Here is a 19,057-nt window from a genome sequence, read left to right as displayed (position 1 = left end):
ACCTAATCCCTGTAGACAGCAATGCTGACCAAGCCCTGACCTTTAGTAACCACAGGAGTAGTGACACATGCAAGGATGAAAACCATCTCTTCATTTTCCATAGAGATATGTTAATTTTAAGAACCTCTGGTGTTTATTTTCATGAGAACCAAGCAAAAGGTTGTGCAGCCAGCTAGGATGAGGGAGTCAACTGTTTACTTATTTCATGGGAAAAAGTTATACTGGTCTTTAAAAGCCAATTTTTTATTTTTTTTAAAAAAGAGAGTAATATGTACTCCTTAGTACAAAAACCTGATTACTCAAGGTAAATTCACCTGATTAATTATTATTTCATACACAAGCCTGCAGTTAGGACTTAGTATTGATATATTTCATACTATGTAGCATAAAAGCTGAGCAACAGAAAGGAAGACAATGAACATCTATATTAAGCAATTCTGAACATATTTATACTCTTTGAATAAATATGCAAAGTGTTTGCAAATTAATCTAATTGTTCCCTCTAAGGACCGCTTCATGCATGATGAATTCCCTACACGGAATATCATTGCTATGTAGAAAATTGCATGTACCCTTTATGTTCGCCATCAAATGTGATAAGCATATATGTACCTATTTTGAAGCATATGGAAGTGATAACTTCAACACGGGCAAAGGGTCCTAGGAGCCCTGAAATGCATGTGGTTTTTTATAAGCCACCTTCAATGAATCCCTCAAAGGACCATTCACTTTCAAAGTATCTAAACAAACAGATATTCTATTAAATCAGAGCTTGCATGTCTTCGTAACTTTAATGCCTCCCTTTTATCTGATACACCTCTTGTTATGTCCACCACACTGACAAACATTTACTCAAGAACAGTTTGGTAAATGATCTTTAAAACGCAGACCATTGCAAACATACACACTGTTCCTGATTAAGCAATTGCAGATCTGTTATCTTGCCTTCTGGGAACGGATCTAAATAGCATCATAATATCAAACGCTGAAAACCTCAGGCCTGGGGCCACCAGGACTGCGCTTCTTTGTAGGCTCTGTTAAGTCACAAACTTCCTGATATAAAATGTAGCTTACCATTAGGAGTAAATGTTTGATCTGAAATGCTTACAAAACGGCTATGTTTATAATAACAGATTAAAGATTAAGCTTAAAACAAAACTGTTTATGGAAGACTTTACTTCTCTGCAATTCTGTGCATTTAAAAGAGAATCAAGTAATTAAGAGCATAAACTTTCATTACTTCACTATTATATACAGTAGTTCATCTGTTATTTAATTGATTATCTCATTACAAGGGTAAAAGACAATTTTGTCAAATGTCCAAGGAGCTTCATTCCTGGCAGCCCTCAGATCACAAGAAATGAATCTGTGCACGTGCGTAAATACATATTTTGAAATATATTAGACCAGTTCACAGAATACCGTCCTCCAAGCTCTCCTGTGAGTGGTGGGAGCAAGATTATGCTCATGCATGAACTTTCAGTGAATCAGATATACATGGTGGGTAGAAAGGCTCCATGTTTGGAGGGTGCACATACGTAAAATCCACCACATTTAAGCCTGAGTAGCACAATGAATACCCTAGACAAAACCCAGAAATCAACCACAGGATCAACCAATTCCCATGTGTGCATCCTATTCAAAAGTTAGCTAGGCATGGCTATCTGCCGCTCACATCAGAGGCAGGCAGGTGCACCAGTGGACGGGGGGGGGGAGTGTGCTTTCGTTGCCATACCACATGTAAAAGAAAGATCACCCTCAGTGAGACCAGTGCTGTGAATTAGGATTTCGAAAAGAAACAAGTCAACGATACAGAGGTGTAAGTGCTTCAGCCTGGACCTCCCTGAAGGCACAGAATGCTTGTTTTATACCAGACCGATTCACAAGCTAGGGAAGACCAAGCGGTGAGATATGGGGAAATTCAGCCCCATTCAACTGAATGGGACTAAACAGAACTAAATGTAAGCAGTTTATTTCAACTGAATGGTAAGAATGAACTGCATGCCCATGAGCTTCTTTGTATGCATTACGTCTAAATGCTAACTCTACACACTTACAACTTGAACAAACACTCTAATCCATCACCTTCCCTTTCTCCTTTGTGCATCTGGTAGAGATCGCCACAAGAGCTTGTGCCAAAATCGAGCACCTTTAACATGTCAGTGCCACAAACCCTTTCTCACTTTTTAAAATAAAAGTAAAATAAAAATAAACATAGATTTGGTTTCAGAACAACTGCAGTGAGAGATACAAAATTTATTTATTTTTTCCGAAAAGGGCCTGATGCATGCCACACTTTCCCATGAGTGTACCTGAAGAAATACTGCATTTTACTTATGTGCATTTACCCCATGGCAAATTGATTTTCATAACCGATAGTTGTCTCCGTCATGCTGAAGGTAGCCTGCATTTCCTATTCACACTGTGAGCGAGCCCACTGCTTAAAAGGCAGGACTACAGCTATTTGGCCATAAATTCAGCAACCAAATGATAAAAACATAACATATGTAGAGGTCCAAAGCATACAAATCACTCCAGCTTTGCATTCTCACTCAATGAAAAGGCTGACCACTTTTGCTCGTTTCATACCCAGCTTATAGGGAATATTTTATGCCACCAATTTTGCTCCTGCTGCCTTATTGCCTTCAAGCTAGTTGCATCTTTGCCCAGAACGCTTAAAGAAAAATGAAAAGGCTAAGTTTAAGACCATGCTTTCACATTAGAACTGCAATGTTCAAATAATTCACCCCAGAGCAAGTCCCACTGTAGTCAACATGACTATTTCAAAATAAGAGTTGGTCCAGGGGTCAGCAAGGTTTACCTCGCCTGGGCCGGTTCACTCCAGCGGAGATCCCTCCATGGGCTGGATCGTGTGTGTGTGTGTGTGTGTGCTCGCGGCTGTGATTTCCGGCACCTGCATCTGAGCAGATGCAATTTCCGGCACCGCGGAAGCAAGTCCCTGCACCACGCTGGTTTAGCGCAGCAGACGGGGACTCGCTGAGCAGGCGGCTCAGTTTGGGGGTGGCTCATGGGCCGGTTAAACAACCTCCATGGGCCGCTTGTGGCCCATGGGCCTTAGGTTGCCGACTGCTGAGTTGGTCAGTGCTAAACAGCAATTTTGTATTGCAGAACTAGGATGTGTGTGAAGCACACTGAATACTCTAAAGTGCTACAAAAAAGCTAAGCATTACTATTAATTATTGTATTAAATGCAATAAATGTACCAAAGTAAACAGCACTATACTCCTTGATTTTATCATTCATCTACAACCAATACTGTATTCCATTAAACATTTTGTAACTCATTACCAATTAAATCATCTCATAAAACAGGTCTTATCAGTGACCCCTGCTATCGGAAACCAAAAGCTCAGCTATGTTTTCTGCCATAAGAAAATGAGAAGGATTTGTATTGCCTCTCACAGAATCTCCAAGGGTTATTTTAACCAAGTTTGATTTTTAGCAGATCAAAAATATTTCAACTGGTTATTTTTTGGAAAGGCTAATGCAACAGGAAAATACTATTTTCTAGTTTTGTGCCTATGACTGCTCACTGAAACATTTTGTAGCCTTGAAGAATGTTAGCATGTAGTACAATATCTCACCCAAGTACCACCCTTGGGGCCTTCTCACACAATAGCTAATAACTGGTTGAATTGGGAGCATGACTAACCTTGTGAGATAAGGAAACATAGCTGAAAGGACTTGAGGATGGGAGACGAGTATTCCTTCTCTTTTTAATCATAACTACAATGTAAGCAATGACAAACATAGTGGTAGATCCTCTTGTGCATTTGCATGGCTAAATCCCTAATGATTTGCAAAAGACAAAACAAAGGGGAAACTATTCGAAAATATAAGTGCCATCTGCCATCAAAGAGTGGCATCTTAAATGATTCATGGCACTTCAATTTATGTGGGTACTAAGTGCATTTTTGGTGCAACAATGCTACGCTGAAATGGTGGAACATCATGTGGCAAGATAACAAACATAGTCAAACATGCAAATGAAGTTCATCTCTGTGTTCTGCCATGTGCTCTAAGCTTCCTTTGCTGAATTGTGTCTTCCATGCAACTGAAGCCATTCAGTTTTTAAGGTTGCAGTTATATACAGTTACCTGGGAGTAAGCCCCATGGAACTCAAAAGGGCTTACTTCTGAGTATACATGTATAGAATTAACTATTAGTCACTTTCCTGTTCTTGTCAGGATGCCCTTAAAGCTATCACATGCATCTCTACATCAAAATGCAACTTTCAGTTTGTTGGGCAGTAAACCTTCTTGATCCCTGTATTCTTCTATTGTTCATTCTAAAACTGTCGTTTTGCTTGTTTCTATTGTCTTCAAATGGACCAACTGAAAAGCCAAAGATTTAGGTCTAATGTTACCGTAAAAAAGCAGTGGAATTCTCTCCCCACAGAGGTTCACCCCACAGTCTACGAGCAAATGCCGAAGACACACCTCCTGGCCCCAACCTTTGACACCTGAAATGTGAGTTTTCCAGGACCTTCTTTATTCATTTGAATGTAACTAATTTTAAGTGTTCTTAATTTAACCATTTAATTTTGAATTGTTGTGACCCATCATAGGACCTGATGTTGAAGTGTAGATAACACATTTATTATTATTATTATTATTATTATTATTATTATTATTATTATTATTACTCCATCTAAAGTTAATGAGAAACATATGCTTATATTGTATTTATATTGGGACTAGGGAGAAGTCTCTCTAAAGGTTAGAAGCAAGAATAAGGGTAGACAAGAAAAGGTGGGAGAAAGGTGAGGAATTTTAAACTTCTGTCTAACTTTATTACATTAATAGCAACCTGCTCAGAGCATCCAAGACTGAGTGGCATAAAAATCAAAATAAATAAAATAAGTATTACAGCCAGTCAATCTAAAGACAAACATTCAATTTCATTTAAGAACTCCTGCTGTCATAATACCAAAATAACAGTATTTTATTTGAGAAGGCCACACCACCAATGTAATGTGCTTTTTCAGAGAAATATAAAAGAAATTAATTTAACTCATCGCACATAGATCTAGCCATCCAAACCGAGGCAGTCTGAAAACAACACTTCAAATGCTTTGAACTGAAAGGGTTTAAAAGTAAATTATATCCACTCTGTGATATGTTAAATCCATCAAGTCCTAACTGGACTAAATGGTCCTTAGTAGTAACAACAGCAACCACAATAGATCTCTGCATATAAAAAGTGGTATCTGACGAAGATATCTAGCCTAGAAATCTCATGTTCAGGTGTGTGGGTGTGGGTGTGGGTGTGTGTTCCTTGCTTTTGTAACATGTGAGACTATCACTTCAGTCTGCAGTGGTACAATCCACACACTGGATTAACACCCCTGCTGTTTCTGAGAACTTGACCCAAGATTTTTCACTTTAAAGCAGAAGATCTCAGATTCAAGGCCTCCATGTATATCTGAAGCAAGATAAAACCAGAGGTTTGTGCAGGCGAAGCCCATTTCTACTGTATATCTTGGGGAAAGCACTACAAAGGATAAAGAGCAGCTTGATGTTGAGCTAATAGTCAAGTGGGGCACACAGTGATCATCACTAAGAATACAAGAAGTGGGATATGCCACCACCTGCGCTATTCTGACTGGAATAGTTGGATGTCAGGAAGTAGCTTGACATTAAGGAAAGAGTGGCAGAAGAGCTCACCCCTTTCCTGGCAACTCCCGAGGCCTCCACCCCCATCGTTCAGCCCGGACACTGAGATCCAGCACCGAGGGCCTTCTGGCGGTTCCCTCATTGCGAGAAGTGAGGTTACAGGGAACCAGGCAGAGGGCCTTCTCGGTAGTGGCACCCGCCCTGTGGAACACCCTCCCATCAGATGTCAAGGAAATAAGCAACTATTCTATTTTTAAGAGACATCTGAAGGCAGCCCAGTTTAGAGAAGTTTTTAATATTTAATGCTGTATTGTTTTTAACTCGATTGGGAGCCGCCCAGAGTGGCTGAGGAAACTCAGCCAGATGGGCAGGGTATAAATAATAAATTATTATTATTATTATTATTATTATTATTATAACACCTAGCCCACACTTTGAAAACCTTGGCTTTATGGGAATGGCCAGTCTCATTACTGCCCTCATGCAACTCATCCACACAATAATCAACTGAGACAACTTTAACACATTCTTGAAAGCATTATGTCAAAGCAACTACTTGTGGAGGGTTGCAAAAGAATGTCAAAAGGGGACGAAGAAGAGTAAGAATAAGAAGAAACTGCTCAGTTGGAAATCTCAAATGCTGAATATGTAGCTAGGCCACGAGAATTTATTTTATACACATACACACAAAATTACTGGGAACAACAATTGATGGGAATGAAAACTAAGCATCCTCATGCAGGCAGACTTTAACTAACTGTTGTAGAAGCTGACTCCAATTGTCCTGAAGTCACTGGTGAAGACAAATCAAACCCATAAGCTCCATATTACTGAGGCTGAGCCTGGGGAAGTTTCCTTAAACATTATTCACATCTTTTCCAGTTCTCCCTGTTGAGGTCATAAGGCCTCTGAACCATCATGGCTGGATTGTTTTAGTGCTCTCTGCTGAACACCTGCAAACATCAAACAAAAACTGCTGGTCCTTTACAGCGTTGACAAAAAGCCTTTCATGTGAAAAACGCACTCTGGGAATGTCAGGTCTATGGCTCAGGTTACATTCCTTTCTCCCTTGCAGCTTCACAATTTCTTGTGGTAGTAAGAGGCCACATTTGTAAAATTAAAGATTAAAGGGAATAACAGGCCCACTTTCCTTTTATTCACACATTACAAATCACACCAGACCATCATGTGTTGACCAAGCAGATTAAAACACACACATTCACATTCTCACACACAGTAAAAAAAAAAAATCAAAAAATTCAGGATCCGCTGTTTTACAACGAAAATCCCAAAACAATACACAAGTCACTAATAACGTTTCCATTAAATGAACATCAATTTTAAAGCAGGTAAGTTCTCTAGTCAAACATTTATAGAGTATACACACCAGTAAAGACAGGAAACCGCATCCGAGACTCAACTTAATGGACGTAATTATTTCACTAAAAGTACAGCTATCAATCTGAGGCAAAGCCAGGAAAGTAATCTAGACAGTAATCTAGACATATTCTGAAACTGCAAATCTGTTTGTTAAAATATATTTTGATGCAGTCTGAAAGTGTTTTATAATACAATTACCTATCCTCAAATTTAGACTTACCTTAAGAGTGAAACTATAAAGTGCAAGAATTCTAAAACAGCTTATTTGCCAGAATCCACACTAGGAAACAAGGTACATGTAAGTGCACCTTGAGGTCAGTTTTCCTAGGATAAGGGTCAGTTTTATATGATACTGGATTCTACTATCTTCTCTAATCACTGAATGATCTCTTTTAAAACCATTTGCCAGTTAAGAAAAAAGATGCAGTCTTATATAACAAAGAGTATGCTATTTAGCCAAACAAATTTCTGCACCTTCACCACATAATTATCTCCACCATACTTTATTTAATTAAGTAGGATAGAACACTAGGGTTTCTTCCTATCTTATTCTTACACATGGGTGGTGAAAGTGACCTTCCATTCATATGCGGCATTCACTAGAAAAGCAGTGAACTTACTTGCAAGAAGGTGTGCTTAGGATGATGGCCTTAGGATGGTTTCTAAAAAGAGGCTTTGTTTTAAGATACTACAGCTTAATTTTACTGTCTTGCCTCAGGGTTTTGTGTGTATGTTTCTTTTTAAATTATTTGCATGTCAGGCTTACATACCAATGACAAGATGTTTGCACTGGGCGTACTAGGAAAAAATGTTCTGCCCCCCCCCCAATATATTTTCAGCTTGTTTCTTCACTCTTTTAAAACTGTTGATCAACTAGCCTTACAAGAGACTATTAAACTGTGGGAAATCCCTTAAAAGTAGCATACAGCTAATATTTGCTAGAACAATAGTTAGCTGCAGCATTGATTGAATGTAACTGGCAAATCGATTTATCTATCACAAATACTTTGCACTGCTTCTACAATGAAAAAAATAGAATACTCTGCTTTCACCAATATAAGCAAAATATTACAAAATGATTTATTACAAGGTATTACAAGTTCCATAGGAATGGATGAGGCTTTCATCCAAGACAATACATTTAGAAATCAAGGTGTACCGAGGCCCATCAATGAAACCTGCAATAACGCTACACTGAAATCATCACCTTTCATATCGCACGTGTCTTCATTTTTAAAATTCTGAATATAATCAAAGTATGTTTAATGATAGAACTTATCAAAAATACAAACTTATGAAAAATAATGGTACAACTTATCAAAAGCACAAGCTAACTTCAATTTAGTTATCTGTATGTCATCCTTAAAAAAGCTATATAAAACCATATAATGTATGGGGAGGAATACTCTTTTAAGTAGTTAAATAGGAAATGAAAATTACAGACATTATCTTATTCCTCATACACTTTGACTCCATTAAAACTATTGGGAATTCTGCCATTAACTTTGATAGATATGGGATAACACCCCTACATAATCATAGGTAGCGAGCTTGTAAAGGCTTGCGAAAATTCAACATCTGTTTCAGATATGCTTTTTACAGAGTACTGTTATGTACAATTGCCAAAATTTCAAAAACACTGCAGCTGTTTAATTGTAGGTATATCTAAGGAACATCCGAGGAACTACGTGTAATAATGTAGGGAACACTATGAAATTAAATTATGGGCGTGGAAGGTATTCAAATGTGCATCCCCCCCCCTCCAGCCTGACACAAAATGAATTATTTCCAATATATAAACATCCTTTGTGCTTAACATTCAGTTATTATATCCAGTGGCTTACTTCATCAATAAGCAGACTCTTTATTTTGGTCAAAGATAAATGTTGTATTTTTGCTGAAAGCAAAACATTCCTGTGTTCAATAGATGAACACATTTGCAAAAACGCAAACAGACTCTTTATCCAAAAGGTGTAATATGCATTAAGAAAGTCACATTAGTAAAATATTTTTTAACAAAGTTTTTGTGTGTGTCAAGGAATAATGCATAAGACTGTAATCTTGATGCGTATCCCAAAACAATCCATCAGCAAATGCTAATTTCTGGAAGAGAATTAGGACTTTTTTCTTTAAAAAAAGATATATACTGCTGAAAAGAACTTAAAAGAGGACTTATTCTTCTTGTAATGCATAAGAAACCTTGAGTGAGTTGGTTATCATTCCCCACGCAACAAAAGGATAAAAGTACTTTGGATTTTTTAAAATACCCCAAACTTGGTTATGCTTAAAACTAAATCCTATAAAATAACTATTCACTCCAAATATTATTTCTGAGAAAGGTACTATATTAAACATGAAGCAGTATGAAATAAATGTTTCAGTTTCTTAATGGAAGCCATTTCTACCAAGATAAGAGTTATTTCACTAACACACACTGATTGGGGGTGGGGGGGGTGGAAGATACCTAAAGGAGACACTTTAACTGCATTCCAAACAGAAGCTGTACATACTTGAGCCAGTAAAATGTCCACTTGCCAAAGAAGTTGGTCCATTTTTCCCACTGCTCACGGGAGGTGAAAACATCTAAAAGAAAACAAAGAGGCATTATTGTTGGTAAACAGGGCTTTCCCCCCCCTCTACATTCGCTGATAGCTCACATTTCATTCAACTTTATACGAAACCTAACAACAGTTTATTTAAACATCTCCCATCTCTGCTCTCGTAATGGTATAGCAGTATTTGCAGTCTCCCCCCTTTTCCCCTTATGTTAGTTTTATGTCTCCCAAAACAATACAAGATTTGTTGGGGGAGGGACCTCAGTACCCCAGCCACAATATCAGGCAACAAGGAGAAGGGGGGGAAACCCTTTTGGAAACATTTAGATTGACAAAAGTGAGGGAAAAAAGTTTGTGACTGAAACCTTGGTCATAAACGTAGCTATATCCATTTCCATCCCGTTTTAGGATCTGTCTGTCATATGTGAACCCAAATAATAATAATGCAAAGTTCCACCTGCCCTAAATTTTCATCTCGGCTCTGAACATGAGAGCAATTTGAAGCAAGTCTCCTCTCTCTCTCTCTCTCTCTCTCTCTCTTTCTCTCTCTCTCTCCGCCCCCCCCCCCTTTCTCTCACTCTCCAGCATTTATTTCAACCCTAATTGGTTTCCATCTTCTTCGACGTGTCTAGCGGATAATACGCACCTTCCCTGAGTCAGAGACTACAAAAAGCAAAGGAACAAATGGAAAAAAGCACAGCTAGGGAAGTGGGAGCTACAGAGCTGCCTCAGGCTACGGTTCCTGGCCAAACTTCCCAAAGCCATTTCTCAAAAGGAAAGTCTTGGAGAGACAACAGCAGACTGAGATAGCCCCCACTTACAAGGTGGATTTTATCCCCCCCCCCCAGCACTGAAATTATTTAAAGACACAAATGCATCCTACATCAAATTGATTTGTCTTGGTCTCTGTCTCCCCACCCTCCACAAATCTGTGAATAAATAAATAAAGACTTCTGACATATTGGAAGAAGGGGGGAAGATTAGGAGGAGGGAGAAAAGCAGGGATGGGGGGGGGGAGAAAAGCAGGAGTAGATGGAAATGTGGGGGGGGGGGGAGTATGGCACTTAGGCAACTACCCAGAACCTGGTTAATATCTGGCCAAGATATTTATAAACGGGGAAAAAGCCTAAAGATAAAATAAATAATTTTTAAAATTAAAAAGAATAACCACACACGCACACACACCACTAGCCATCACTTGGGGGGGGGAGTTTTCTACAGAAAAGTTGCAACTCATTCATTGACACAGCAATCTGAGATTTCAGTGAAAACTTGAAGCTGAGCTAGTGCTGGATTTCTTTTCCCTTTTCCATGTGCCAAAATAAATGAAACAAGGGAAGAACTGAGAGCGCACTTTAAGCAACTGATTAGCCATCAGTTAGTTGGTGTGCAAGCCATACTTTTAAGAACGCAATGCACAATGGCAAGTAACTATTATTCTGAGAGAATTCTGGAGAAAAAAAAATACCCACAATTTTATGTGTAAGGGTTGTTGGGGTTTTTTTGGGGGGGGGGGTGTCAAATGATAAGAACACATCCCAGTACATTGCAGACAATATTCAATCTCCTTTCAGATAATGTAACAAAATTCTAATTGATAATAGTAATAAAGCATTCATATTTACCATGGGTCTAGTTGCTGGTTAAAAATTACCCAATGTACTGAAGCTCACAGGTTTGGGGGCATTTATTTATTTATTTTGCTTTGCTTTGCTTTAGTTTAACATACTTTTGGGAGGGTGTTGTTGGGTTTTTTAATTAATTTTTTTTATTTTATTTTTAGAGCTGTTGTTAATTTCCACTGTTGTTTCTTACCGCACTGAAATCCAGTAAATCACTGAGTTCTTTGTCCGTCCCTAAGGCAGCCATTCGCTGTTGGTGGTGCATTTTAGCAAAATCACACAAACCTAGAAACATGGAAATAACCGCAATCAGAAAACCCAGTCCCGAGCCTTACAGGAAACAACAATCGGATTTCTTTCTTTTTTTTAAATGAGAGTTGGGGTGGGGAGGGGGGAAAGGTTGGGGAAGGGAGTTGGGGGTAAGATGGAGGGGCAGCAACGACAAGAAGACAGGAAAGGCGACACTAGTTTCACCGGATCGCTCGAAACCCCAGTTTATCAGTCTAACCCCAAAATCCAGAACAGAGGGAGAGACAGAGAGAGAGAGAAGAGGAGCCGGCGCGCCGTTCAGCGCATCGTTTATGCAACAGGAGGTTCAACGAGGAATGAATGAGAAACCCAGAGCAGAAACTACAGCCATCCGTTCCCAACTTTCTTTTTTGTTTTATTTTGCACCGCTCCCTTCTCCTCCCGTGCACATATCCCCACCACCCCGATTATTTTACATAAAGGCAGGCGGCAAACAAAGTATTTATAGAGTGGAGCAACACAGGCTCGGTCGGTGCAAAGGAGACGTGGGGAGGGGGGAGGTCAACAGAATAGGGATGGGAGGTTTGGGAGTGGAGTTGGAGAGGTTGGGGGGGGGGGAGAGACACACCAGCCTTTGGGAGACCAGCCTACGTTCCTACTATAATTAATCTCCTCGAAGACTTGTTTGGGGTTTTTTTTAGAGGGGGGGAGGAAGACAGACAAAAAGAAAGCGAGTTAACCCTTGGCGATTAGGTAACTAATGTATGAAAGGTGACTGGGGAGACTTGCAAGTAACCAGCTGGGACTAAAGGGCATCTTCAGGCCCCGTTTGCAACAAAGTCCGTTTCTCTAGTCTAGGGCAAACAATTGGAAAGCGGGGGGGGGGGCTGAAACAGGCCACTGCAGACCCTTCCCCGGGCGCACCCCATGGAGAAAGAAAGAAGGGGGGGATGAATTCCCCGTGTTTAAAGGAAGCCACCAGAAGCAGCAGCTCCTCTTCCATTAGCGGCAGCCACAACTAAACTCCAAACTAAAGACATTTTAAAAAGCGAGGGGGGGGGAGTAAAGAGGACACCTCCGGTTACCTACCGGCCGAGAGAGGAGAGAAGGGGCTCCCTTTCCGACCACAGCCCCGAGCTCTGGGTTTCATTGCTCGAAATCACTGCATCCACCAACCGCACACAACAACACGCAGGAGAGAAAGAGAGAGAGGGAGATAGATACAGAGAGAGATAGAAAGAGAGAAGGGGGGAGAAAAAGGAGAGACCCCGCCGGCGCGCCACGCTAAAAGCTCTCCCCCGAGCTGGAGCGGGGAGGAAAAAGGAAGAAAAAAAACCAGGAGGAAAGAGAGACGAGAAGAAGACGCGGCGGAGGAGGGAAGAAGGAGCCCCGATTCCTAAACCCAAACTCTTCTTCTGCCTTAATCAGGGGAAGCGAGAGGGAGAAGAGAAGGGGGCGATAGGAGGGGGGCAAAGCACGAGCCGCTACACCCCGCGAAACACACGCACACAAGCAAACCCCGAATAAAGCCGGACTGGAAGTTCAGCAAAAGGGGGGGGAGAGAGAGGGGAAGCCCAGGAGCACCACCAGACGCCACCGTCCCCCGATATTGCCTTTGCCTGCCTAAGGATTCACACACACATGCAACACACACACAGACACCCACCCCCCTCTTCCAATGAAATATATGTTTATATATGCAATAAAGATAAATGGGCACCTCGTTTTCTTCCATGCCCCTGATCACTGACGCTGGGAAGCTACACATGGATTGTATATATCTCGCCTCCCTTCACGTCCCCTAAGTCCCCAAACACTTGTCTCTCTCTCTCTCTCTTTTTAAAGGATTTATTATATAAAACAATCATTCCGCAGTTCGCGCGCGCGAGCGAGCGCGCAAGGAGACCTAAGCAAGCGGACTACTTTATACACCGTTGCAAAAAAATAATAATAATAAAGAAAACGCACGTGAGACGAAGTGTATACGCCAGGAAGGAACACTAATATTGTTTTCTCCGTTTCCCAACCCCCCACCATTGTTTAGGCCACTCGCAAGACATACAGTAAAATAAAAGTGCTTTTGTGTCATGATATTGGTGCGTCTATCTTTAATTTGCTCTATGCTGCTTCCATTGCACGTTTTACGATGCAGACTACACCAAGAGAGAGCAATGCTGCAAACTTTTTCTCCCAAAATCGAGCGTTCGACTGGCTTTCTGCACAGGCAAGTTTTTTGGAGACTATGCCAGCCTCCTCCCCCTTTCTTTCTCTCCCTCCCTCCCTTCTCGCAAGCATGTTGTATATACAGTACTTTAATTTCAAAATGCTGCTACTACAGGCCTCAGGTTATTCCCCTTTCCCAGACTCCCCCCTCCCGCAAAGAAAGCCCGATTGATTTTCGTGCCTCCTCGCCGCCACCCCCCCCCCGGCACGCGTGATAGAAAACAATTTCATTACTTATTACTGGCACGGTATATATATTTTTCCAGCCCATACCCCCTCTGTCTATGCGCTTATTGCTAAGCGTGTGGATGCTATTATCACATGCACGGTGCGCTTCGATTCACACTGCCGAAGTTGCATCAAGTTAAAAACACAGTGGGATCAACATATTTTTTTTTAATGAGAGAAAGAAAAGAAAGAAAAAAAGAACGATTCCAAGAGGAAATTGTAACTTTACCTTAAATGGCCACAAATATGTTCACAATATTCCAAGGAAAGATATTTTAGGGGAAGAAAAGAGAGCTCTTCTGCAAAGGTGCTTTATTATCTCACGTGTGTTTGACCCTCAAAAAAGCAGAAGTACTTTAAACTCGCACTCAGTCTTGAGATCCAGAGAGTATTCCACAATTCTTAAAGCAACTTTTACACCGGGCGCGAGGGGTTTTGCTTTGTTTTTGATTTATCCACCGTAAGGCATAAGTCTTCCCACCCAAAGTATAAGCAAAACGAAGCCAGCCAGCCAGCAAAAAAATATATATATCGCAACAAAAACAATAAAAAGGAAGATCCAGCAAACTACCCTCCCGCCCTGTGACTTTTCTTTATAAACTCATGGCTACTAATGAACTATTTTGGAAAATAAAAGAAAAAAATCTCGGTGGCAGTACGATTTCGACCCCCTCAAGTCTCTGTTGTTGTTTTGTTTTTTGTTTTGTTTTTGTTCTGTTTTAAAAAAACCCAGCAATAAAAAGTCTCAAACTTGTCCCAACTTTACAGAGCTCTCCTCCTCCTCATTATCGCCATCATCATCATCATCACGGACTTCCCCGCGGAGAAATTGATAGCAATACGTTTCCCTGAAAGATACATTGTAATCCATTCACATCCGGGCAATGCAGTGGTGCTTATAAAGAGGGGTGGGAAAAAAGCTTGCTGCTGCTGCTGCCGCCGCCGCCACCGCTGCTCGCTGCACGTTGCCTGCTTCGGCCGCGTCGCCTATTGCAGAGAATGACGACAGGAGGAGGAGGAGGGAGGGAGGGAAGGAGGGCGCGCGCGGAGCATAGAGAGGTAAACAGCCGGGCTAGAAAGTCAACCAAGATGGAGGAAAAGCAAAACTCTGGGAGAGGAGGAGGAGAGGAGGGTTGTGTGGTACAGAAGTGAAGGGGAAACTGAACTTTACGTTTCCCCGCGAAACGTGCGCACAGAGTTTGCAGGGGATCACTATAAGCTTCGCGAGCAAATATGAATAATAAAAAACAAAAAAACTTTCCCTTTCCAAAATAACAAAAAACAAACTTTCCCTTCCCCAAATAAAAAAAATCCTTCCAGTAGCACCTTAGAGACCAACTAAGTTTGTTATTGGTATGAGCTTTCCTGTTCATGCACACTTCTTCAGTTATCCTTTGGTTTTCCCACAGATTAGGGGTTTGGACCACAGAGGTTTGAGGGGCTTCTCTGGAAAAGTTTTCATTGTTCTCTTCGCGCCATTTAATTAAACTCCCAACACAATGCAAAAAAACAAAACAAAAAAAGCCCACCCTGGTTTTGCTAATTGCAATAATTTTGTGAGGGAGGCTTCAGGTCAGGTATGCACATGCAAAAAAGCAGGCACTCTTAAAAGTGTTTATCGCTCATGTAGGAGGGAAAGGCCTTCTAAAACAATCCCCAACACAGTTTTTGTAACTTATTTATCATCATCAACATTAATAAAACACTAAAGGGGGGTTGCTATTTTTAAATGTAAATTGCCTCAAGGCTGAAACTGGTATAGCTCAGCTGGTAGAGCATGAGATTCTCATGTTGGGCAAAATATTCCTGCAATATTGGACTAGATGACCCTTGTGGTCCCTTCCAGCTTTACAATTCTGTAATTCTATGAAACTCTTAATAAATACACCTGAAGACAAAGGTTTCACTGTTGTTGGGGGTGGGGCGTGAGCTACATACTCAAAGCCCTACTCTTGGATATTTTCAAGATTAAAGGCACTTCCACGTGGCAATTCATTGTGGGTTCAGAACTGTTCATGCATGTGCTTGCAGGCGTGAGCAGCACAGTCCACAATAAAAATTTTGTAGAAGCATCCTAAACTGCAGGATATGCAGTTTATTTTAAAGGGCATTTGTTGTTCTTTCTTTTTATATTTCACTAGCAGTCTCATATCTGGTATTGCTCGGGAATTCTAAGAAACCAAAAATATCAGTGCAATTTTGTAAGGTTCATTCCTCCATCTTGATTCAAAATGGTATCCAGTTGTATCTGTGTTTAGAGGAATTACTGCTCCTTGATCCTAGGAATATTATTATTATTATTTTAAAAAATATATACACCTGTCATCCAGGGATCAAAGGGCAGTTTACAATAGAAAAACACAAAAATAAATACTGCTATGAGTTTGCGGTGGGGTAGGCTGTATGCCTAAGCCTCCTTCTAATTCCTCGATCCAGCAGATTCCATTACTGGAATAGCCACATTGGGTAACTGCCCTCTATGTATGGGCCATTAAGGTCACAAAGGATGTGGCTATGTGCCACTTATTATGTGCCCCCCCCCCAAAGATAAAGGCCAGAGTTGGGAATTGAGTTGTGTGGAGCTAGATGCTAGAAGCCTGTGGGTTGGGCAGCTGGGAGACAGAACCATGTCTGATTTCTGCTGGAATCGAAGTCTGTGGCTATGGGAGAAGCAAAATTCTTTTGAGCTGTTAATGTTGTGAGCCCCTTCATCATATGTTCAGGCTGTATATATGTGTAAATAAATCATATAGCATAAAGGCATCACTACCTCCATTGTCCCTCATTCCGAGGAAACCGAAACCAGGAACTCCTTATATCTCACACGTAAGGCAGAGAGCTTTTCATCCAGCTGGAATAGTTTGTGGTAACAAACCTTGTTCAATTGTTTCTCAAAAGTGCTACAGAATCAGATAACCAGGCACTTGTTTACCCCAACAACTGAGAAAGAGGAGGTGGCAGTGGCCAGGCCATTTTATAGTCTCTCCCGGCTCCTCTCTCCTACTGGCAATTGCCAGGTCTTCTTGAGAAGAAGTGGCTTCTTGTCCAACTTCCTCTCCCTTTGCAAAAAGCACTCCTGTCTGGATCCATTTTGGAACTGCAGAGCAGGTAGCAGCATAGTGGGTTTCTGTCTTATCTCAACAAGACTAGCCCTATTCTGAATTGCTGCTGCTATTTTGGGAACTTTAGGGAGAAACTCTCCCTCAGTACACCTAGTGGGCATAAGAGAGAGAGATTTTTCTGATTTAAAGAATCCCTTCCTGTTGTTTTTTTCCCCTTCCTTGGCTCTCTCTGAGATTCATTTTCCAACCAAACTGAAAATCCAAGTCCCTGTATAGTCTGTGCACCAGTTATCAATATTTTTGAGCCTTTCTCCTCAGCAATGGTCAAGCCAATGGTACTAATCTGAGGAAATTTCCCTTTCTCATTCTGAAGCGAATTAATGAATGGAACAACTTCTCTAGGTTATTCTGTCGATATTCATTCAGTTTGTGTCATGGGAATGTGGGAAGACGCTTTATACTGACGTAGGCCACTGGTACCAGTAATGTCTATACTGACCGGCAATGGCTTTCCTGAATTTCAGACAGGGCTGTCTCCCAGTTTTGTCTAAAGTTGCCCATGATTTAACCTAAGACCTTCCCCATGGAGAGTGCTTGCTCTGAGCTTCGACCTTTCTCCACAATTCCACTTACCTTTGAAGGAGTTGCTTTCCTAAGCAGTCTGCCTTCACAAACAGGCTGATGAGATGATGGCACTGTTTTTGGAGTGGTGTTCGTCACTGTGGCTTTACTGATGGTTTTTGGTGATTAGCTCTGTCTAGCTGTGGGATAGAAATTTAAAAACAAGTCAGTGAAGAGGCACCTTTGATCAAGGCCATATTAAGCCACAGAGTGACAGGGCTACAGCCCAAGGCTCACTGCTTCACGGACTTCCCTTCAAATTATGGTTCATGCAGTGCTGGGGCAACCCAGATGGGCAGAATTGAAATAATAATAATAATAAACATAATCATAATCATAATGCTATTGTTATTATATTACAACACAGAACGAGGTGGGGAAGGTGTTTCCCCTTCTTCACACATACACTGTTTATGTCAACAAAAAAGCTATGAGATAAAAACACAGTGCAATTGTTTTCCCTTAAAAGCCCACTGGCCAGAGATGGGCTTGTAGGTAATTCAGACCCTTTTAAATAGGCAACCTTCTCACTCTGGCTTTGGTTTAGGACAAAAAACAGGCCGCTTTTATGCAGACATGGACGTTGGGATTGGGACCAGGAATGGTGCGTGCACACCCCTGCTTTTTCTTGCGCAAGAGGAGAAACCCATAATACAATTAAAAACAGGAACCATAGGTTTTTTTTAATTTAAGGAAAGCATGGAAGATGATGTTCTCTAAGATATGCAGTATTCCCCTCTGCATTGTATACTGCTTAGTTTTATTCCAGTGTATGCATACGTGTGTACACACCATTTCCAGGTGTTACCTCAGAGTTGCGAGTGAAACAGGGAGCCCACTGCCTGAGGCCCATTATGGCTTTCATCCAGCCTTGCCTCTGAATACTGAGGAGAGTTGTCTTTGCTTTTGTCCCTCAACTGAGATGTCTTATTCCTTGGTGCTGCATATGAATGCAGTCACAAATACTGAGTTGTTGTCCCCTCCCCCCCCCGACAACTTTTCTATGGGGGTAGTGATTTGACTCTTGCCCTTTATTTTCCAGACACGCTTCAAACTTCTTGAACTCGCCTTTCCTCCATTGGGGGGGTGGCAGTGGCCATTGGTGTACATGAGGAATGGTTCACCTCACATTTTACCCTCACAACTCTGTGAGGTAGATTAGGCTGGGAGATAGGGAACCCTTTCTAGGTCACCCAACGAGCTTCATGGACAAATGGGGGTTAGTCTGGCGTATTAACCACTATATTACACCTAGTCTCTGACATAAGCTGCCCTCAGGTCCTCTCCTTTAATCTGCAGCCCTTCAGAAACTGCAGCCACTCAGGCTTTCCCTGTCAAAGAAACACACACCTTTTTCAGACCTGGTCTACTCAGACAGCAGAAAGAGAGGGCAAAACCCTGAGGGGATTCAGCAGCCTGTACCAGTTCAGAGTGCAGGTTGAAAACAGCAACCCCAAACTCCATGCAACTTTAATAATACT

General features: G+C 41.2%; 1 protein-coding gene across 13 annotated transcripts in view; it reads right to left on the bottom strand.

The window, feature by feature from the left end:
- Window positions 1–18,903, bottom strand: part of TCF4 (transcription factor 4) — a 340,129-nt gene extending 321,226 nt beyond the window's left edge. For 3 of the 13 annotated variants that reach the window (XR_014012865.1, XM_081212845.1, XM_081212855.1), the window contains exons 1-3: window positions 12,532–12,945; window positions 11,387–11,478; window positions 9,527–9,599 (exon numbers count right to left, since the gene is read on the bottom strand). Coding sequence is in view for 12 of the 13 variants with exons in the window: in XM_081212845.1 (XP_081068971.1) it covers window positions 9,527–9,599; window positions 11,387–11,478; window positions 12,532–12,592 (226 nt within the window). In the remaining variant the exon portion in view is untranslated. Of the gene's footprint in view, window positions 1–9,526; window positions 9,600–9,936; window positions 10,071–10,217; window positions 10,356–11,386; window positions 11,479–12,531; window positions 12,949–13,162; window positions 13,279–14,122; window positions 14,868–17,588; window positions 17,717–18,827 lie in introns of those variants that run through there. The other 10 variants (XM_081212857.1, XM_081212856.1, XM_081212858.1 and 7 more) reach the window with 10 other exon arrangements.
- Window positions 18,904–19,057: the final 154 nt, after the last annotated feature.

The sequence above is a fragment of the Podarcis bocagei genome (genome assembly GCF_964188305.1).
Source record: "Podarcis bocagei genome assembly, chromosome: 11".
NCBI classification, from domain to species: Eukaryota; Metazoa; Chordata; class Lepidosauria; order Squamata; family Lacertidae; genus Podarcis; species Podarcis bocagei.
This window is presented reverse-complemented; position numbering and strand designations above follow the sequence as displayed.